This window comes from Sebastes umbrosus, chromosome 2, assembly GCF_015220745.1.
Source record: "Sebastes umbrosus isolate fSebUmb1 chromosome 2, fSebUmb1.pri, whole genome shotgun sequence".
NCBI classification, from domain to species: domain Eukaryota; kingdom Metazoa; phylum Chordata; class Actinopteri; order Perciformes; family Sebastidae; genus Sebastes; species Sebastes umbrosus.
This window is the reverse complement of record NC_051270.1, coordinates 21,663,133-21,685,730: the sequence shown is the minus strand read 5'-3', so window position 1 is coordinate 21,685,730 and position 22,598 is coordinate 21,663,133. Positions and strand designations below refer to the sequence as shown.

Genomic DNA, 22,598 nt, shown 5'->3' with positions numbered 1-22,598 from the left:
CCAACAACTAGGGGTGAAAACCAAGAAAATAATGGGATATATAAAATTAAATATAGATAGAGAGACAGATAGATAGATAGGTAGATAGATAGATAGATAGATAGATAGATAGATAGATAGATGGATAGATAGATAGTAACTTTATTGACCCTGAGGGAAATTCAAGTTTCCAGCATCACAGTTCCATAGTGCAAAACATGTTAGTAAAAAGGCAGTAAAAAAGTTAGTAGTGCAAAGTACAAAGTACAAAAAAATATACCAGATATAAAAATACAAGGAGATGAAGAAGGAAACTGTTAAAACTGAATATAGTGCAGGGTAACAGCTGTGATATAGGACTATCAAAAAAGTGAATATAGTGCAGAAGAGACTGTTAAAAATTAGTATAGTGCAGGGTAACTCCAGTAGCTTAGTCTATGAAAGTGCACTGTGTGCATTATTATCTGTCCTGCAGACTGTCCTCCTTTGCCCCCCCTCCCTAGAGAGGTGTTGTACAGTTTGATGTCTCAGGGGACAAAGTACTTTCTTCCTGAGTCTGTCTGTGGAGCACTTGGGGAGCAGATTCAACTGCAACAGCATTTTATGATGAAAGTTCACTAACTCACTGAATTTAGTTAAAAAATGACTCCAGTATAGGAGTCCACTGAACCACTGAAACAACTATCCATAATAATAATAAAAAGCGAAAAAGCGAAAAAACGAACAGAAAAGGTATTTTGACCCTCTCGTCACTCCGTAGAACGCGTCTCCGTTGGTGACGCATGTTACGTCGAGTCGTTCAATACTCACATTAGCACAGCTTTATATCATTGTTAGGAAGGAGAAACATGTATTACCGAATCAGATAATCGTTATTCAAGCGTGCTCACTTTATACGGTATTGGTGTCGTTATTTTACACATCTACAGTGTGGAGGAAAATGACCGATTTGACAGATTCCCTGAGCAAAGAGGGCTGGTAGGTAGCACTGGTAGCTAATGTCAGTAATCTAACTAGCGGTAGCTCGCTGAGCTGCCAGGCTGGTGTCGGCTTGACAACACTAATCAGCAGCTAATCGATAACGCTATATTGGTACATCAGAGTACGAAGATTCACAAAATACCACTTCAGTTTGTGCAGATCGTGGCAACGTTATTAGAAAGCCTGAAGAGAAACCAGGCTAACTCAATCAGAGCTAGCGAGATATACACCGTTAGCTACTGTAGCTACAGCTAAAACACACTAGCATGTCTTTATCACAACTCAAACAGTGATAATCCCACATGCACAGCGTCAACCTCTGCTTAACTCAGCTATTCACATCGCTTTTGAAAGTCAGAACTTCCCAGCAGCACTGTACCAGAGGTAAAGGTATACAACAATTATAAAAACAATAATAGAGATATAAAAGATACAGAGTGAATGGGTATATATTATATATACCCATTCACTCTGTATCCATCTATATATATATATAAATATATATAACATATATATTAATATATATATATATATTATATATATATACCCATTCACTCTGTACCCATTCACTCTGTATCTATCTATATATATATATATTTATATATATATATAGATATAACATATATTAATATATATATATATATATATAACATATATATAATATATATATGTTATATATACCCATTCACTCTGTATCTATCTATCTATATATATATATATAACATATATTAATATATAATATATATATTATATATATATACCCATTCACTCTGTACCCATTCACTCTGTATATATATATATATCTCTATATATCTCTCTCTCTCTATATATATACATATATATATATATTATATATATATACCCATTCACTCTGTACCCATTCACTCTGTATATATATATCTCTCTATATATCTCTCTATATATATATATACATATATATATATATATGTATATATATATATACCCCCATTCACTCTGTATCTCTTATATCTCTATTATTGTTTTTATAATTTTTGTATACCTTTACCTCTGGTACAGCTGCTGGGACGTTCTGACTTTCAAAAGCGATGTGAATTGTTGAATTAAGCAGAGGTTGACGCTCTGCATGTGGGATTATTACTGTTAATGAGTTAACACCTGCATGTGAGATGTAAAGACATGCTAGTGTGTGTATTAGCTGTAGCTGCAGTAGGTAACGGTGTTTATCTCGCTAGCTCTGAGTTAGTTAGCCTGGTTTCTCTTCAGGCTTTCTAATAACATTGCCACGATCTGCACAAACTTAAGTGGTCACGTGGAAATCGTGTATATATATATATATATATATATATATATATATACCCATTCACTCTGTATCTCTTATATATATATTATTGTTTTTATAATTTTTGTATACCTTTACCTCTCCTGTGTTTCACTCTGTTTGCTGATGTTTGCTGATATTGCTGCTTTGACACCTGAATTTCCCTCCGGGGATTAATAAAGGTTCATCTTATCTTATCTTATCTCATCTTATATATTCATCATCGGTCCTCTCCACCTTGTCTGTCTTGTCATCTTGCAGGTACCTCAGTGATGAAGGCATAGCAGAACTGAAAGGATCTGCTGAGAAAATAACACACAATGACATTATTCGTATTGCACTTGACGTAAGTTTTACTCTTGCAAGTTTTACATATATTTGCACTATGGAACTGTGATGCTGAAAACTTGAATTTCCCTTGGGATTAATAAAGTTACTATCTATCTATCTATCTATCTATCTATCTACAATTAGTCTGCTCTGTATTCATGTTCAGCAGTATGCAGATTCAGCAATGGGTTTGCACTGTAAGCTGTTGAGGGAAATGGTTATTATATGTTAATAATTTATTTGGCTTATTGCCTTTTTGAGGTGTATACTGACCCTACACAGCCACCATACATGCTAATGAAACAACAAAGCTATGATGGACCCACAATTTTAAACTGGGTGATCATTTCTTTTTCTCTGTTAAAAGTTCAGTATGTTTGATATATTTAATAGTGTAAGTAGACTTGTGTGAAAAGTTTATTATGGATCCTATTGCTTAGTAATTATGTATGACACCACTATTGGTAGACCCAGCATCTGCTCTTTCCATCTTCAGTCGCCCCAGCTCTAAAAATGATTTTGCACCTTCACGTCAAACTATTTCCTTTATCCTCTTTGATCAGCCAGTTAAATTCAGTCCGTTGCCTACCTCGGAACATGATATTAGAAGTGAACAGGAGGCCAAAAATTGATTTAATTTCCATGGCATGGAGAGACAATATAGGATGCAGCCATTATGATAAGCTAATAATAATAATAATAATAATAATAATAATAATAATACATTTGAATAAAAAAGGGTAACATAGATAGACAACACACTAGAAAATACATTAACACAAATTGGTAAATTTGAAATAAGAAGCACAAGCACTTGTAGGACTAGAAATGTTTTTCTGCAAGTTAGACATTAGATACTGCTTACCTGATCTGCAGTAGCAGCAGACAAGTCCAGAAGATTAGACCAGGAGGGCTGCCAAAAGATATCAGACTGCACTTTGACTTATTGCTGCATACCTGGTTGAACCAACATTTAGCAACTTTGGGCTGGAGCTTGTAGGGTACTGAAATCTTTAAATTAAATTCTAAGATTAATTTGGAGGAGTTGCTGCTTCACTAACAAAACAGTGATAGTCATATGCACTCAACCCTGCTAGAAGCGTTGATGCAGGCTTTTAAAATAACTGTATCGTAATTGTGTTTGGACAAATTTATTGAAACATTAATATACAGAAGCAATTACTTTTTTAGTTTACCTGGGGAAATAAAAAACGTAGGTTTAGAGATATTGTCAGCTGCAATGTCTCCACTTGAAATTGGTACCTTGGTGCAGCCGACAGATATCTGACAGATGTTTGCAGTGTGGAGAACATTTGCAAACAGTTGATTATTATGTTGGTTACAAGGAAATCTAAAACCCTATAAGATTGTTCGATAATGTAAAGTATTAACTATAATTGAAGTGTTGATTTGATTTTAATTAGATTGTTCTCTCTAAACCATATACATCCAAATTACATCATATAATTTATACTGTATAGTAGTGCAAGAACGGCAAATTTGCTTAGTAGTGCACAGGCAATCCTCAAGATACAGATTAATAGAATTACGCAGATAATTCTTTTTTATTATTTTGAGACACAATACAGTGTAGGTAAAGACATTTTTAGAATGTGTTTACGGCAAACTCTATTGCATTATTTACTTTCATTATTTGTTATTTATTTTAAATTAAGCTGTATCTCATTTACAGAGTGACCTCAGGCCTATTGGGGGGAAATTTCTACCGGCTGATATCAATAGTGGAAGAACTGAGAAGGTGAGTGGTACGAAATTCTTACACGGTCATTTCAATGCTATATTTATGAAACTTAGTGGGAAATGATACAATCATACGGTTACTGCTTATTATTCCTCCATGCTGGCGACAGCTGGAGGCATTATGTTTTTAGGTTGTCCGTTCGTCTGGACCCGTCTGTCCCATTCTTGTGGAAGTGATATCTCATGAACCCCTTGAGGGAATTTCATTACATCCAGCACAAACATCCACTTGGACTCAAGGATGAACTGATTAGATTTTGGTGGTCAAAATCACTGTGACCTCACAAAACACGTTTTTGGACATAACTCAAGAATTCATATGCTAATTATGACAATATCACACTAATGTCTAACATAATAAAATGATGACATTTTGGACAGACATAGATGTAAACTGAAGCTTGACCTGTTGGCGGAGGCATACAACCGCAAGGCAGTAATTCTAGTTACAGCTAAAAGTCAGTGCAGACTCAAGCTTCCAGCTGAATGCAGTTCTCACGAGAGCCACTAGATGGCCCTAACACACTGACAAACAAGGATCAAAGAACTGCTTCTTCACCTGTGAAACTGGAGTTGCGCAACTGTAAAGAAAACATGTTCTAAATATTGTCAGAAGATTAAAACATGTTATTCTATGTGAGCTCAACCCCTGCTCCCTTCAGGCATCAGAACAAGATGCACACTCATGTCACCCTGGATATATACGCTTGCCTTTTACAGTGTACACAATGAGTGATTGCCATCTGAACATTTATAATTACTTTACACTACATACAGATTGTGGTATAACTTGTAGATTGCATTTACACATATTACACATTTCTTTTCACATAACGAGAAATCATTATTTGAGAGCATGGATCTGATAAATGGTCACTGTGAATCCAAACCATGAAGCAGTTTGGAGAAATAAGCAAACCTGTGCTGACACATGCTGGTGATTTTCCCTTTTGAGATATATATATTTTGTTGTCTCTTGCACATGGCCAGTTGGAAGGTCCATGTGTTCTTCAGGTGCAGAAGGTGAGGAACGTCACAGCTCCTAAAGACCATGAGGAGTCCCAGGGCGCGCCGCGAATGCTGCGCCTACAAATGACAGATGGGCATACCACCTGTGTTGGATTGGAGTTTAAACACCTGTCTAAGCTCAGGTACCCACCATATAACAGTGTTGTATTTAGGAATATGGAAAACATGCAAGTGATGAGATGCAGTATGTTGTAATTACCTGGGAAGTTAATAGCACTGTTTAAAACCGATAAGAAATCGTTGTCTTGTTTAAAAAATAAATTAGTGTAAAAATGTGTTTCTAGTAGCTACATAGATGCAAAGCAGGCTGTCATTACGCCAGTTCCTCGTATATTCAAAGCAAACGTATAAGATTGTGCACACACTCTTCTCCTTCACCTCCTTGTTAACACTCTCACCCCGCCACATGCCTCAGTTTCCCCTTTATCTGCAAATTTCCACGTGATGGCAGCCATCTAACAATTCTCAGCCTTAATTACATCTCCAACCCAGCAACGGTGGCCTTGGTGACTGCTGCCATGGTGACTAGCCAGTCTGTACAGGTGGAGTGGCCAGAATGTGGGCCTTGACTTCCTGATGGGAAGAGAGGAGAGAACAGAACAAATCCCCTCTTTATGAGCGGCACACACACACACACTGGCTGCCAACAGCGGTGGTTAGTGTTTCTTCTGAAAGTGTCCGCTTTAGTGTGTGTGTGTGTAGATGGATTACAGGACTGTTCAGTGTGTGAGACAGTGATATAGAGGGATGACAATTAAGCATTAAGTAGCAACATTGATTAGAGGGTGAATAGTGTGTGTATATGTGATTGCTTCGAGGATAGAGAGAGCCTCACTCCTGCATTGGCTGCTGTCACGAGAACAGCATCTATCCCAGAGGTTTGGAGTGAAATCCCTAATTGTTGCTTTGGCATCCGGCATCAGTAGCTGGAAATCCCTCTAAGTCCCTGTGCTTTCTTAATGAGAGAGGCAGAGGCCTTATCAGGCCTGATGAGATAGAGGGGCTTTTAATTTACCATGAGGATGGGTGAGCAGCTGGGATTATTAATAGTCTCTCCTAGCCTCGCCACCCATCCCCTGGCGGCACGACTCCATGTCATTTATAAAGTAGTATGGGTAAAGGCAATAGGGTGTGTGGCCTGGTACATTCAGGTCTAATATCTTAAAAATGTGTATAACATTTAACAGCCAGTTCAACAATTTCTATTTGAAGCATCCTTTCATACATACTGAATATTTTTATTGTTGTTTTTTTTTTGTTTTGCAGTCTAAATACCCCCCCTGGAACAAAGGTGAAGCTCCTTGGTACAGTCCAGGTTAAAAACGGTCTTTTGCTGCTCGATGACTCAAAAATCTCTGTCCTCGGAGGAGAGGTTGATTACATGGTGGAGAAATGGGAACTCCAAAGGGTGAGAGTTGATTTTGTAATGCTGGTTCAGCTACTTTTGCTAAAAAAAAAAATATGGAATTCATATGCTAGTAATGATTTTAAATCTGCATTAAAGACCACCTCCTGTGAATGACATGATCTCCCTTTACCATTCAACTTTCAGAGTCTGGCCAAACACAGCAGGAGTAACATTGGAGCAGAGGGTGGACCTCCTCCCTTTGTGCCATTTGGTCAGGTAAGGATAATAATAAGTATGATAGAGCACTTTTCAAAATAAAGCTACAAAGTGTAAATGTAAATCCAATTTTATTGTCACACATTGTACATAGCACAGCACACAGCGAAATTTAGCTACTCCATTTAACCCATCCTAGTATGTTAAGAGCAATGGGCAGCTACTATACAGCGTCCAGGGAGCAGTTTTAGGGGGTTGGTGCCTTGCTCAAGGGCACCTCGGCAGTGCCCAGGAGGTCAACTGGGACCCCCCAAGCTATCAGTCCACACTCCCTACTTGGTCCGTGCGGGGACTTGAACCAGCAACCCTCCGGTTCCCAAGCCGAGTCCCCACAGAATCTACTGCTGCCTTTGTGCTTCTGTGACATAAACACCAGAAGAAAACAATAAACTAGAAATGGCAAACTAACAAAAGTAATACAATTAAGAAGTTTATGGAAATGAGATTTCAGCAGTGACTTAATAGAAGTGAGAGGTACTGTTGAATAACAATAACCTACAAAATGTATTTGATAGGCCAGACACAGACCTGGCTCCAGTAGTGGGCCTTGATGTCCCGTTTCTAAGCAATATTCCCTCTGATCCTTTTTCATGAATCTTTCAAATGCATCACTGAACTTTAATTCTGCTTTGTTGTCCTACCACACACATTGCAAACACAATTACAGTTTTCCCATTCTAAAAATATATATGTGTTGCATTTGTACAGCATTCAAATAAAGTCCTGTGGTAATTTGGTAGAAAAGGTGAGAAGAGATAAACAGGCCTCTAAAGTGCACCATCAGAAATAAACAATATACCCGGAATATAAACTTCCATCACACTGTCAAACGCTTGGTATTTATACACAGTTTTAGATTTGAAAAGAATAACTATGCTCAATTCTCAGCGCCCTTCAGAAACTATTGACCCACCTTATATTCTTCCACATTTTGTGGTTTTTGCACATCATCACATCATTTCTCATTTTAAAAACTACTGAGCCTGAGTCAATACTCCCTTGGCAAGGATCACCGCTTCAGAGTGGGATACATCCGTATCAGCTTGACACTTGGATTTTGGGATTTTCACCCACTCTTCACTCCAGATTTGCTCAAGCTTTGTAAAGTTGGAAGAGGAGCATTTGGGAATTATCATTCAGCATTGTCTAGATTTTCAGTGTAAATGTATTTCTAATGCCGGGTCACTTTGGGACTTAGTGTTGATGGGATGTCTGCTTAGGGTTATAAATAATATGCTACCCCAAGGTTATTGGCACTCTGAAGCAGATTCTCTTCAAATCTGTGCTTGCATTTTCCTTGGCTCTGTGTTTCACCGGACCTTTTGTTTCCCCTGAAGAGTTCAATTTAGTCTACATCTCATCAGACAATAGAATTATTCGCCTCTTGCTCTGGGTCCATATCATTTCCATCAGTGAAGTGTTAAGTACACTTCATTGAAAGAAAGTAGCATGCAAGTTTTAGTCATCATATTTACATCAATTACCACTTAACCTTAATGATATCTCGGCATGCAGATAGGTTTGGTTTTATCTGCCTTATCCCTCCAGAATCAATTTGCCCTGTGCCAATGCCTCGGTTAGCCTGGCTTATCTACGGAGCTCACAGATATTTATCTGTGGGAACTGTTTTCTATAAAGAAATAGTAAACTCCAGAGCGAGGTCTGTAAATTATCCAGAGTAACAGGAACATTTTCTCTGGAAAAAGACTTTTCTGTTGAGATTTTCAAAGCTTTTAACACCACAAATAAAATTCCTTTCTCCTTCTACGAATTGGAATGGAGCCAGAAATATCATTGGTGGAGATCTCAAAACCTGGGCAGATAAAAACCATCTGCATAACCAGGTACTGCCAGAAGTAATTAGGATAATGAACCCTATATAAATTGTGCAAGTGCAACGACAGGTGCTAAGTGGTAGGACTGTGCGGTGGGCGTCTCCAAGCGCACCTGCTATTTTGGTTCACATAGGTGCAGCAGTGCAAAGTTAAACTTTAACAGCTGTGCCAACACAGTGACGCACGATGTCAACAGCTAAACAAACAAAGAAATTGTGTGAATGGTGCAGAGCAGCACAATGTGAACACCACAAATCTGCAGCCAAATCAGTGATCAGTGTTTTTTTTTTGTTTTTTTTATATACAGTTAATTAATACAATAAAGATAGAAACAAATAATAAAAAAATTGTGTGATGAAGCCGTCTATATGACCACATCAGTCCAACACTATTTCCGTTGTAATTCTACTGTATCTAAATTGTCTCATCTTAAAATGTGATACAGCAGTCTGTTTGCCCCGTAATGCATTTCAAGGATGAAACACGAACCACTGAATTCTTTTTAAAGTTTGAAAGCAGGCTGTGACGCACAGGATTAATGAGCTTCGGTAATCCGATGTCTCTCGTGTAAACAGGCAGAATATAGAGTCATACGGACCCATCTGTGTGTGTGTGTGTGTGTGTGTGTGTGTGTGTGTGCGTGCGTGCGCGCGCGATTATTTTGTAACAGCCTGGTGTCATTTGCATGCGATTTAATGACGGTAAACACAGTGGATGGTCATGTGTAAAGGCATTTCTCAAAGCGAAGGCTGCAGATTTATCTACATATCTGTCCTCCTGCCTTCAGATGGCTGCGAGCATTTACCGCCGGTGAAACAGTCGGTCTGCTTTATCCACATTAAATGTTGATTTTTGATGCCAATTTAAATGCATCTACTGGCCGGGCATTGTTTAATTAAATTAGGTTATTAAGCATCATTTGGTTATTGCTGCTCATTTGCTGCAAAGTATTTAGTTTGTTCCGTTGACAAAATCACAGATTGGCAGGAGATTGACATTGCGCCAGAAATAGATGTGGACGTCTATTCTCAGTGCAAAGTGAAAGATCTAATTTCCACCAAAATACCAACAACTCGCTTTGCGCTGCCTCATTGGAATGAATCTCTGTGCTGGTTTGTTGCACCACCACAAACTTAGGGTATTTTTTTCTGGTTATATATATCTTCACTTTGCTTCCCTTCTCTTCAGATAAGTCACCTCTGGCTTTATAACTGTGCCGCCTATCACTTTCCATGCTGGGACTGTTAATGCAACAAAACGACGGTGAACCTACTCAGCAAATGTCATTGCTCCAGTCAGTTGCTCACTTCTCTGACTGAATCATCACTTCCTGCAGTCATGAAACAGCTGCAGAACTCAAGTGTTGAGTTTCCGTCTCATTTCTCCCAAGTCACTTGGTAATATAATACAGTACACAGTTGAGTTTCAAAACAGTAACTGTGAGCTGGCAGGCAGCTTTGGGATTTGGGTTTCTCTTAGTTGCTACAAAACAATCTGAGAGTGCAACTTAAACACTGCAGGCGACTTTGTTATAGTTCTAATGTAATTCCACAAAATGTGGAAATTGTCAAGCGCATTGATTATTTTCTTAAGGAACTATACATGAATGATTGAGGAGAACATGTTCTTACTCTCTCTCTCTCTTTGCTCCATGTAGAAGTGTGCAAGGAAGGAAGAAGTAGACACCAGAGATCTAGACCAGAGGAAGACCCTCCAGACTCAAAATGCAGGCAAAAGTCCTGACGAGAATGATGAGTTTGAAAAGCAGCGGACAGCAGCTATCGCTGAGGTGGCCAAGACCAAAGAGGTATGTAAACCCTTATCATGGTTCTTTATTACATCAACAAGGTGCCTAATTATTTTACAGCGCTACTGCAATATTTTATAACTCACATCTGTTAGCTTTGTCTCTCAATATATTGTGTATTAATAGACTATCAATCTTTTATACTTTAATTGTAATAGTATCCTGAGTCAACCTACAGTTTCCCACCTTTGATTTCAGGACCCTGCCACAACTCCTTTTGCCACGTTCACTGATTTTGCCGTTGCCTCTATTGATCGCAATATTTGCACAAACTATTTCATTTGGCCTCCATTTCTCAATACATGCCCCTTAATGACATTCATCTTAACCCTGATTTGCTTTTGACATTTGAGCAACTCTTTGAATTAAAAATCCTAATTACATTGTCAGCTACAAAGTTGTGTTTCTTATTGTTGGCTTTATTGTGTGGTCCGGCCCCGCAGCTGTATTGATCTTCTTGTTCTTTTTACTTGTTAGGCTCCGCGCACGTTCGGTGGTGGAGGAAATGCAGGCAGCAATTTATCCAGCGGCGCTACCTCCTACCGCGGCCGAGACTCCTACCAGCAGAGGAGACGAGAAGACAGGTTCGAAAGACCTGACAGCAGACAAGATGGAAACTATCGAGAGCTGGTGAGATGAGAAACTTTGTCCAACTCTGTAAAACAAGTCGCTTTAATACAAGTTGAAAGCCACCGGTGATGATTTTACCTGATATTACTGAAGCCTCCAATTATTGTAACAAAGCAATTTAAAGGCTGGAACTTGTCCTGCGTTCCTCTTTGGTTTCTTTCATCTGGATGGAAGTCTTATTTCATGGCTCGTAGACTAGGTGAGGCGCTGATTATGATATTGTAGAAATCTAAATGAACTGGAGGCTTGGCCAGGTTTTCCCACCAAGTGGCAGTTCATTTGTCAGGCTTTGTGTGGTGACCCGCCAGTTTTTGGGCAGAACGCGGCCAGATTTGGGCTGAACACATGAAGAAAGAAGACTAGGATGGAACAGGATATTATAGTGTTTGGTTTTGGGAACGTGTTAAGGATGTTTTATAACTTGAATGAACTAATCCAACCTAAAACAAAACTCAAAGTGATATCCATGTCTGGTTCTGGTTCTTTGTGGACCGTTTTTTCTTACTCAATTTTTCTTCCAATCCATTTTTTCTCTGTCACAATGAACCTTACATCTGTGTCTAATATTACCAAACAACACTCTACATTTTATACCTTCTCCATACAATATATTGTTTTCTTCTTTTTGTTCCTTCCCTTAATATGTTATGTGATTCACTTTTATGTAGGTGGATGAGCGTGCTCTGAGAGACATCATGGAGATGGGCTTTCACAGGGAGGCTGCTCGCCAGGCGCTAATGGATAATAACAACAACCTTGAAGTGGCACTAAACAGCCTCCTGACTGGATCTTCTGGTAGCAGACCTAGCCCTGTGCTAGATGAACCTATCAAGCCCCAACCAAGAGGTCCATACACACAAACACACACACACACACACACACACACACACACACACACATGCACGCCTGCACGCCTGCTGCCCGCTTTGCCTTGAGAAAGTGCCCCTTAGCCTGAAACACTTAGTGTTTCTATAGAGTAAGAGTGAGATTAGGGGAGTGATGTGGAGGTCCTTTTCAATGCAGTGAAAATCACCTAAAGCCTGGTTAAAGGTCCACATTGGCGGTTTTGCTTGTTTTAGTCCATTTAGCACAAATTGCATACACACTTTACTGCCGACTATTTTCCCCCAAGCACACTGTAACGTTTCAGATGAATATTCTATTTTACCTGCAGTCATTTTTTTTTTTATGTTTGTTTCAATACTGAAAATCAACTTGCAGCAACTTTAAACTTATTCCGTCACACTGAACTACCTACTGCCTCTTTCTTTTGTGGTACGACTGTTTTTATTGTTGCTGCATACATCGATCCTCTGAGTGAGCGTGTATTCCTGTACTGATTCTTCAGTTGGGTTCAGATTTACACATACTTTAGATGTAGACACTCAGAGGCTAGACGGCGTACAAATTCAAAACATTGATCCAACTGTTCTTATCTGAGTCTGCATAATCTTATTTTTGGGTTTTTCTCAGCCAGAGGAAGGGGAAGAGGCAGGTCCAGAAATGAAGATGAGGAGGAGGGAGCAGGGGGAAGGCCTTCTGGACCAAGCACTCTTTTTGACTTTCTTGAATCTAAGATGGGAGTTTTCTCCATTGATGGTGGGTGAAATGGTCTGGATTTCATTCTAAACTGCCTCTCTTGGTCCATGAACATCATGCTTTAACCTTTTTACTTGATTTATTTTAGGGGAGAAAAAACACATTTCATGATTTTAAATATGGGGGTTGTTTGTGTACTTTTTTCAAGCCAGTTCTTTGGTAAAAATGTACTAATTAATAACATAATGCCAACATGGATTCAGACAGATGGCTATCCGGCTATTGTGAGCTGAAGGGAATTAAGTCATGTTCTCTAAATGCCATGTCCTATATTTTAATGTTCCATTGGGTTTGGCCAAGGATAATATGGGTTGTTGATTCCAGTAATGATATTTTGGTCATTTATATACTAATGTTACATTCAATTTGAGTGTTTTTATGATCTTTAACTTCATTAATAACGATGTGTGGCACATGGTAGTGTGGTCTTGTCAGTGTGTATTATTTATCCCACCACTGTTTTGCCATAGTTTGTGATTACACTGCTCTCTTTTTTTGGTTTGTTTTCTCAGAGCCAAAGAGCCAGGGACCTCAGAGACACCATGAGAGTAAAGCGAATTTCTCCAACTCAGACTATTACTCCAAAGACACATCTCACAACAAGTTCTCCTCGCATAATGACCACAGGCAACAAAGGAATGACCGACCGCCTCGCTTCCACAGGGACTTTGATTTCCCCAAACCTGGCCAGGAGCCTCTCTCAAACTGTACAAACTCCCAAACATCAGCTCAAGGCCAGCAGTGGAAGGGCCAGGAGAGGTGGTCCCGAGGCCCATCAGACAGATCGCAAAATGACAGGAGAGAGATGAGAGACGAGCAGACCTTTCCTTCATCCTTCCCGACTACTTTCCCACATTCAAAAGAACCTCAGCAGCAGATGGAGTTTGGTGGATCTTACCACCAGCGATCCAGAAATGGCGATTGTGGTGGGAACATGGCTAACAGGAGAGGGCCAAGAGACAACGCACCCGCATCTAAACTGACTGACTCTACAGGCAGTGAGCCCGATGGAAGAGGGAATAGTAAACGCACAGACAGAACTGAAGAACCCAACAACAGCAGGAGGAGGGGGAAGACTGACCGGCCAAACTCGGACCACTTTGACCGACAAAGGGATAGCGGACCACCGAACTTTAACCTGAGGGGAGGAAGCTCAGGGACCTCCCAGGAAGCGGGGTTATCGCGGGATTGTCGGATCACGACTGGGGATCCTTCTCATTTCCAAAACGGAGATATGGAACACAAAAGAACTGGGCCAATCAAGCCAACTAACTCACCGTGCCCCCCCAACAGGGAGCCACCCCCCAAGAAAAACCCTTCTAACAACCCAGGACCTAAAAGAAGGCCAGGACAAGGCAAAGGTCAAGGTCCTCGAGGACCGGAGAAAAGTCATTTCGTGGAACTCGCTTGGAAACCTGGAGACCAGTGCCTGGCACTGTACTGGGAAGACGGCAAGGTATGTAATTCCTACCAATATCTGGTAATTGTTGAAACATGTTTGCACACAAGTTAGAGAATTTAGCCTAAAACTAATTAAAGACCTACAGAAATGAGTTCATAATGTGACATGTAAACTGTCTATAGTAACTACTACAAATTGGAACAAACTGAGACCCAAATGTGACATTAACAACTATATCTGTGACAGTGACAATTCACTGATGTGTTTTTTTTTTAGTTTGTCTGAGAGCGTAATTGACAGTTAACATGTTAAGTGACATAAAAAAATCAATTAGTGTGACCGGGACTCATTTCCTCTCATTCACAGTGTTGACAGTGTTTTAGATTTGTTTGTCATGTCATGAATAATTGACATTAATTTGTCTTGTCTTGACATGTGGAAATGTTTGTATTAAAATAATTAGAGTTCTATTTGTTTCTCTCTGTTCTGTGGTGATGTGTGTGTGTGTGTGTGTGTGTGTGTGCGCTCGTGAAGTTCTACCACGCCAGAATAGATGCTGTGCATCCATCAGGCTCCACGGCTGTGGTTGTGTTCAGCGATTATGGAAACTGCGAAGAGGTCCTGCTGCATAACATCAAACCCGTTTCAGCTGATGCATTGGTAAGGAGAAAGAAAACATTTTAATAATTTAATTCATCATTCATCATTATTAAGATCATAATGTGTGTGTTAAAGGTATAATATGCAACAATTTCCAAAAACAATATATAGCGTGATACAAAAAGAATCCCTCTCAATCATTATTTATACCCCACTAGGAGTGTGTGGTGGTGTCTGTTTCTGCAGAGACCTGGCAGCCCTCTGCCTGGATATTTATTTGCTTTACTCAGGACGCTTCTGGATGTCTATAAACAGCCTTTGGGCCCCACGTGGGGGTGTAACCCCCAGCCAGTAACAGCGCGCAGGGTGTGCAGCCCATTCAGGTTGTCAAATACCGCCGCTTTGTCACGCCCCTCGATGTCTGATACCAAGGCACAAGCATTATACATCCACGGGCACAAGTCCCCCTTTAGATGCTTTGCGACCGTATGCGACGGATTAGAACGGGGTTTGTCACATCGCTGTGAGTTCCCCTGTTCCTCTGTCTCTCCTCTGCTGTGTGCAGTGGCTGTTGTGTGCTTCTATCGGCGTGTCAGTATGACCGAGGCACACACATCAGGCAGAGAGGACAGCCTGCCATTCGGCTGCATTCATTAAAAATCCGGCAACTCTGCACCTTCCCGCAGGATTGATGCGGATGTGTGCGGAGTTAGTTATGCGTTTTAGAATGTAACCGCCGGGACACAATCAGAAAATAATGTTTTATTTCTCCGATTTGCTGCTTTTGTTCTCACTATCGCCGCTCTCTCTCTCTGCGTTCACTCTATAGCTTGCTCGACCATCGCTGCCCTCTCTCTCTCTCTCCCTTTTGGCTCATTGAGCCGAGGAGGGGGGAGGGAGGAGGCACTCTGAATAGTACAACTGTTGCATATTATACCTTTGAATACAAAGTGGAGGCAACTAATTAAACTGTGTTGAAGTGGGTTGAGAAAGGTGGAAATGACATGTTAATCTGATTACCCACAGTAACATCACAACCATGTCAAATGTCCAATGGCAGGAGGAAGAGGACGGTTACTACGACAGTTCACTAGAGTTTCGCCGTGGGGGAGATGGACAGCCTAGACGCACGAGACCCACACAGCAGTATTACCAGCCACCTAGGGCACGAGATTGATGTGTCTGCGTTTACACTGGCAGGTAATCAAATATGAAATTGTGTTTTTTTTTTTTTTTTTTTCCCCCCATTAATAATTCAACATCAAACAACGTGTGAACAAAGTTCCTATTTTTATATGGAAACCTTGTATTCATAACATCACTCCTCATTGTGGTGGGAGTCTTGAATTGTAAATGTGAAAGTTCATGCTCTCATTTTTTGATATAGAAATTGATTTTACATAATTGTATAATTTTAACATGTCGCTGCTTCTACTGGTACCATGCATTGTGTAAAAAAAGCTATTTCACATGGTCTGCAGCAAGATGCCCAAAATGCAAACATGGTTAATTTTGTATATTTATGTAATTATTTTTCTTTTCTTCACCCATTTGTGTGATTGTCCCACGTCCTCCCATGACAGAAGTTATGTCACTTTCTGCCACAATCCAGAATGCTTCCTGAATTTGTAATTGTCCACACCGCCAGGACATACAGAACTCTTTCAAAGGGCTTGGACAAAAATGCAAAAAATAAAAGAAAAACTGACATGAGCACCTGTTGATATTGTTAAGGACATATCTACTGTATATGTTGTGAAGATTTGTTTAATGGATGCATTAAAATAAACGACTATTATAGTATGTAGCGGATATGTTGTTTTAATGTGTTTTTATTTTCAATCCAGCGTAAAAAATATAAACCTCTCCTTGGTTTTTATTTTTAATCATGACAGTAGTTATGAGTTTCAGATAGTTTTATCACTAAATCAATAAGAGTTCTTGTCTTATAGCTTACCTCCGTCATGTCTCCTCTCTTAGACAGGCACTATGAGACCATAGCAAGCAGCTCAATCTCATTTGTTGTGTTCTGTGAAGCAAATCCAAAGGGTAAGACAATCTCTTCCCCCTGTAATAGAGACGGTTACACTGCAGAGATATCATTTTGCACAATACAAAAGGGACTGTACCGAGCTCTTCCAGCGTTGCACACACACCGCTGAGCTGGCTGTTTATGGACCTGTGCTGCGCGAGAGACACGTTTTACACATCAAGAAGTAATCTCCACCTCGGCTCCAATTTCACTCACACCAGCAGTAGGAGACAAATGGACAATGCACGAGGGTTCAGCAGAGAGGTCGCAGCACTATTCTGTATCGCCGGTCCAAAGGATTTGCTTTATTTTCCAACTGGGGAGCCAAACGAGCATAGATGAATAATTAACGGCTGGTAATATGGAAACCCATCTGTTGGGGAGGAACTGAAAGTGAAGCTCTTGAAAGTGTTCTTGGGGACTGACCATGACGCGCTGGCCAGATAATCATAAAGGATTGATTTTCAATCAGATAAACAGTGATATTTTTGGTAGAGGAGTTAAGCACATTTCATATTGAACATTTTTTTCTTTTGGCCCTGCGAAATGTCAGGCAAGACAAATATTAGGCAGAAGCAATGTGGTCCCTTAAGTCATTCCACTCAATAAATATAAGGTTATTATGTGTGCAAATCTTGATGCTGTGGATTGCAGGGTCAGTTATTTTTTTCAGTTATTACTCGACAAGTGTAAACTGATTCTTTTCAAATAGAAAGTCCTCATGTGGCTGCTGTATGAACAGAAACTGAGTTACAAGAGTAAGACTTAAACAGGGCTTGGAACAATATATTTTTTGTAAATGAATAATAAGTATTTTAGTATATTAGCTTTGGTAAAATGTTATTTCAGTGGGTTTCTGAGGAAAACCTATCCAAAAAAGTTTTCAAGATGTGAGTGGATACCCACTATATGGGTCGTGATATTTATGAGGCCACAATTAAAGCAGCAGTGGGTAGAAATGGAGCAAATATGATTACAATAAAGTGATACATATAACATATATATTTTTATAAAATGGTCACTATATTCTGACAGTAGTGCATGAGACAGGTAATCTGAAAGAAATCATGTGCCTCGGTGTCCTCCGGTGCTCCTGATGGCATCTGCAAGATTTCACAGACTGGAGGAAAACAACCAATCAGAGCCGAGCAAGAGCCTTGTTGTCTCTGAGCAGCTGTCAATCACTCACTAACTCCGGTCAAACTAGGCAGCGCTGATCAAATATGAATCAATATTATGTTACTGTAATGCCTAATTCTCGCCTCAAATGTTTTCGGAAACATCTTGTACTGTTAAGCTGTAAAATGAGAACGTTTGTGACCAGGCAGCCATGTTGAGATCAGTTGAGGAAATACCAAGCACCGCCCACCAGCCGGAGCAAACTTTCTCATTTTACAGCTAAACAGAACACTACAAGTTTATTCTGAAAACATTTGAGGTGAGAAATAGGCATTACAGTAACAGAATATTAATTCATATTTGATCAGTGTTGTCTAGTTTGACCGTTTGATTGGAGTTCGCGAGTGATTGACAGCTGCCTGCGTTGAATGCACAGCCAATAGGAACTTTCTCTCTCTGAAATGACCTGTGATTGGACAAAGTCTCCTATCACGGGCTAGATGTTTTAAAGCCTGAAAACAGAGCCATGAGGAGGTGCAGAAGTCTAGTTTTCTCATTTGAATTACAATATGCTGAAATGTTATTATGGAATTTTTGCCCAATGATACCAAAAATATTCTGCCTACTGCAGGTTTAATGCTGAATAAGTGATCCAATGTAAGTGTGTCCTGCTGTTTTTCCCCTTGTAAAGAAAGTGATAGACTATGAAAGCTGGCAGGACATATCAGATTACAAGTTGTTTTTTATGTTTATGTAACTGCACAGTTGATGCTGTGATCAGAGTAAATCTTAAGCTTCAAATGATGTGCATGTTTTCCTGTTACTGACCCTCTTTGGTTAAATATGATCTCAATTATCCAGTATTCTACAAACAATCTTAGATTATGATTGGATTTTACATGAAAGGATTTACAGTGGGAGTGAAATGTATTGGGGGTAGCAGCCAACTCGCTTTTTTAATGTTCGGCCTTGAAGGGTTTTAATACAGACAGCTTCAGTTTGATTGTATTTCCATTTATATTGGATTATTAGAGAAGGTGTCACGATTGGTCAGTGGTTAGCGTGTCACCTCACAGCAAAAAGGTCACAGATTCAAATCTGACAAGGTTGTTCTTCCTATAGTACAAACTGTAAAATTGCCTGTGGGTCTGAATGTGAGTGTGTGCTATTTCGCCCATTGATTATGATGATATTTACCTGCAAAACTCAAAAAATGCTTAGCTGTAAATACATTTTCTATATCCAGGACTACTGAAATACAAGACTATTCAGTTGTGCTGTATGTGTGAATATGGAATATGGTTAGGGTCTTTTCTATTTTTGAGCTGAACCAGGAGTAAGTTCTGCAATGCCAATCAAAAGCTTGTATGCATCCTCTTCAGCCAACAGGGTAAAAGGGATGGGCAGATCGATACTGTGGTATCGATACTTAGGTACTCACAAGCTACTCATCAAACGTGAAAGAATGGCAGAAAGTGTGGTGTGGTGCTACTTGTTACCTGTAGTTAAAAACACAGCAAGATGCACTATTTGTAAAGTGTCACACACAGAAACACGAGTAACCTCTTTAAACATTTAAAAACAACACACCTTGAAATTAAGGAGGCTTATTATTTATTCATAGTATTTCTATAAAATGCTGGACTACTTTTTTTTTACACTTAGTGGCATTTTTATTTTTATTTATTTATTTTTTAATTAATTTGTTATTAATGGCCGGTATGTGTCATTGATTGGCCTTTGAGTGTAATGATAATTTTTGTTTTTTCAAGAAATGTGTTATTTTTGAAAAATTACATATCCATTTAAGAAATGATCAGTGTCGATATTGTTAAAATTGTGACAAAAAGTGTTGTAGAAAAATTAAAAAAGGCCTGGTATTGCCCATACCTACAGGGTAACATACAAAAATAGGATTATTTGGTACAATATATCAATTTACTTTGCTAATATCAGCATGCTAACATGCTCACAATGACAATTCTACCATGCTGATGTTACGCGGATAATGTTTACTATGTTGACCATCTTAGCATGCCAGCATTAGTTAATTAGTAAACATAAAGTACAGCCGAGGCTTGGAACGACACTCGTTTTTGCAAGTAGCCTGGACAAATTCAATAGTTGAAGTTTTGGACTCAAAATCACAAATGTGAACCTCATGGTGGCGCAGGAGGAAAAGTGAGGGGATCACCAAAGTCATTAAGATTCATCCTCTGGGGAACATGAATGTCCAACATTTTCTGGCCATGCAATAGTTGGACCAAAGGGGTGCACCAACCGTCTGACATCCCTAGAGCCATGGCCCATGCTGCTGGCATGGTTAATTGTTCTTGAAGCATTGCCTTTACCAGGCCTCTCGACCTGTAACCTGATAACCTTCAGCAACCGGAGGAATACTTTTTTTTCTCCTCGAGAGGGAACAACCTTCTTTCCCACATTAACATCCCCTTTTGGTCTGCCCCTTCGTTTCCCACCTGCTTGCCTCTCCTCATATCACCCATTCACAGCTGTTGGCCATTATCTTTCTGCTTACCTGACCCCTCACCCTCTGTCTCTCCAGCGTGGTGCCTTTGTGGCAATGACATCTGAACCCTGTGATCCTGTTAAATGCGTCCTTTCTTACATCATTTCTACATCGGCCTCAACAAACCAATCCTTTCTCTGCTTCTCGTAGATGGGGAAAAAGGAGACCTAAAAGAAGGTTACGTGAAATGTGACTGGCCCAGGGAGCTAGCATATGTAGTGCCTGTTGAAATGGAGAGAAGGGGCGCTGCAGTGTGCTACCTTTATAAGAAAGGCCTTTTGTATTGGATGGATCAACTCCACCCATCATACAGTCATTTAAGAATGTTAAATTACAGGTTAATTCAAAAACTTTTAGTTTACTGTAACACTTATATTACACCTTGAATGAATGGAAGAACAGCAATTCAAATTGTTTCTATTTTAAAAGAAAATATGCATTGATCAAGGAGAATATTGTACTTGAAATGTATGTCTGCATATGGTCATTTTAGCACTTAAGTAACATCAAACCATTTCTCCTCAAAAAGTCAGATTTGATTTGATTTTTTTTGCTTGGATGCCTCGTAAAAAGGAAATTGTACTCTGTTGAAATTGTCACCACAGGATACTGAAGGAGTTCAAGTCTCTAGAATGGTCTGCTTGTGCACGGTGATGGGTTATTCTCCTTTTCTTAGTTGTGGAAGGCTCGGGGTTGTTGTTTGCATGTGAATCAAAGAATTTAAAGTCAAACCACCATCTGGTAGATGGCTACACCACTAACATGCAAAACAAGGGCCTTCATGTGTATGCTTTGTTGGGATCTCTAGGCAAATGTAATTTGTATTGCAAAGCACTCACTCGCATGGGTGAAATTATAACAGCCGTAGTGTTGGAGAAGACACTTCCAGTCTTTGCATACGATGTACCAGCCTGTTGCTGGACTCAGAGCGGGGTATTAAATTGGATGTAAATTTGGTTTTAGGCATGGCAGGCTTTGTGTTTTCTAAGCTATGGCAAACAGGATTTTAGTTAACTTTCCTATGACACATGGTATGCAGGTAATAGTTATGGTATATAATGCATTAAATAAAATTTTTCATACATTCATTCATTCATTTTCCGTAACCGCTTATCCCATTCAGGGTTGCTGGAGCCGATCTCAGCTGACATTGGGCGAAGACGGGGTACACCCTGGACAGGTCGCCAGACTATCACAGGGCTGACACATAGAGACAGACAACCATTCATGCTCACGGGCAATTTAAAGTCAACAATTAACCTAACCTGCATGTCTTTGGACTGTGGGAGGAAACTGGAGCACCCAGAGAAAACCCACGCTAACACGGGGAGAACATGCAAACTCCACACAGAAGGGCCCCAAGCCGAATTTGAACCTGCGACAGTGCTAACCACTACACCACCGTGCATAAATAACAATACAAATATGGCTTTTCCTGAAGAAAAAAAATATTATGATTGTGTAATCATTTTAAAATGTGTTGCAGGTCCAAAATAAATGTTTTGTTCATATCTGTGGAAGATATCTGATGTTTGGCTCCACCTTCTAACAAGGCTTGTGAGCCAATAGTAAAACAACATTGGTATCACGTGGTATCTCTGGGTTGTCAGTTAGTGTGGGAAAAAACGGATAAATGGCTGAGATTGACGGTAAGTGCCCGGCAACGACTTGTTGTGAAGTAAATGCAATGGAACGGTGGAGGGAGAATGTGACATCTGGTGGCTGAATGTTATCAATAGCACCTTTAATCACTGTTGTGGGTGATGAGTGATGAGTGAGAGAAGCCATCTGAGATTCTACTGGCTTTTGGGACCATATCACTTTGTGCGACCGGTCACGCTGCTCAATTGATCAGCTTTACTGACGCTTTCATGCAACAACAACGCTTGCACAAAAAAAAAAGAAGACAATTTGGCCAAGTCTCAAACTTCTGTGTTATTACTTGAACTGCAGTTGAGAGGCTCAACACTTAATGAGCAAGATAGGTGCTGCTTGTCAGTACTAATGGCTGTTTTCAGTGTGCAGCAGACCGTGGCCTCCACG

At 39.8% G+C, this 22,598-nt stretch overlaps 1 protein-coding gene across 3 annotated transcripts; it reads left to right on the top strand.

Annotated features, from left to right (window-relative positions):
* Nucleotides 1–738: 738 nt before the first annotated feature.
* tdrd3 (tudor domain containing 3) lies at nucleotides 739–16,689 on the top strand. 3 transcript variants are annotated; one of them, XM_037752501.1, is made up of 14 exons: nucleotides 739–957; nucleotides 2,522–2,606; nucleotides 4,284–4,349; nucleotides 5,342–5,502; nucleotides 6,647–6,788; nucleotides 6,933–7,004; nucleotides 10,497–10,646; nucleotides 11,124–11,276; nucleotides 11,945–12,122; nucleotides 12,750–12,875; nucleotides 13,388–14,331; nucleotides 14,812–14,937; nucleotides 15,938–16,077; nucleotides 16,461–16,689. In XM_037752501.1, the coding sequence occupies exons 1-13, from the start codon at nucleotides 920–922 to the stop codon at nucleotides 16,052–16,054; spliced, it is 2,358 nt and encodes a 785-aa protein (XP_037608429.1). In that variant the 5' UTR covers nucleotides 739–919; the 3' UTR covers nucleotides 16,055–16,077; nucleotides 16,461–16,689. The 3 variants fall into 3 exon arrangements, with proteins under 3 accessions (XP_037608429.1, XP_037608422.1, XP_037608438.1); XM_037752494.1 differs by having other exon boundaries at nucleotides 15,938–16,689; XM_037752510.1 differs by having other exon boundaries at nucleotides 15,904–16,689.
* Nucleotides 16,690–22,598: the final 5,909 nt, after the last annotated feature.

Bases quoted from the DNA above. Each gene is read 5' to 3' on its own strand.
- tdrd3 (XM_037752501.1), top strand. From the start codon at position 920: ATGACCGATTTGACAGATTCCCTGAGCAAAGAGGGCTG. The intron at 5,503-6,646 runs GTACCCACCATA...TTTGTTTTGCAG, and splicing joins AAACACCTGTCTAAGCTCAG to TCTAAATACCCCCCCTGGAA. The intron at 10,647-11,123 runs GTATGTAAACCC...TTTACTTGTTAG, and splicing joins AGGTGGCCAAGACCAAAGAG to GCTCCGCGCACGTTCGGTGG.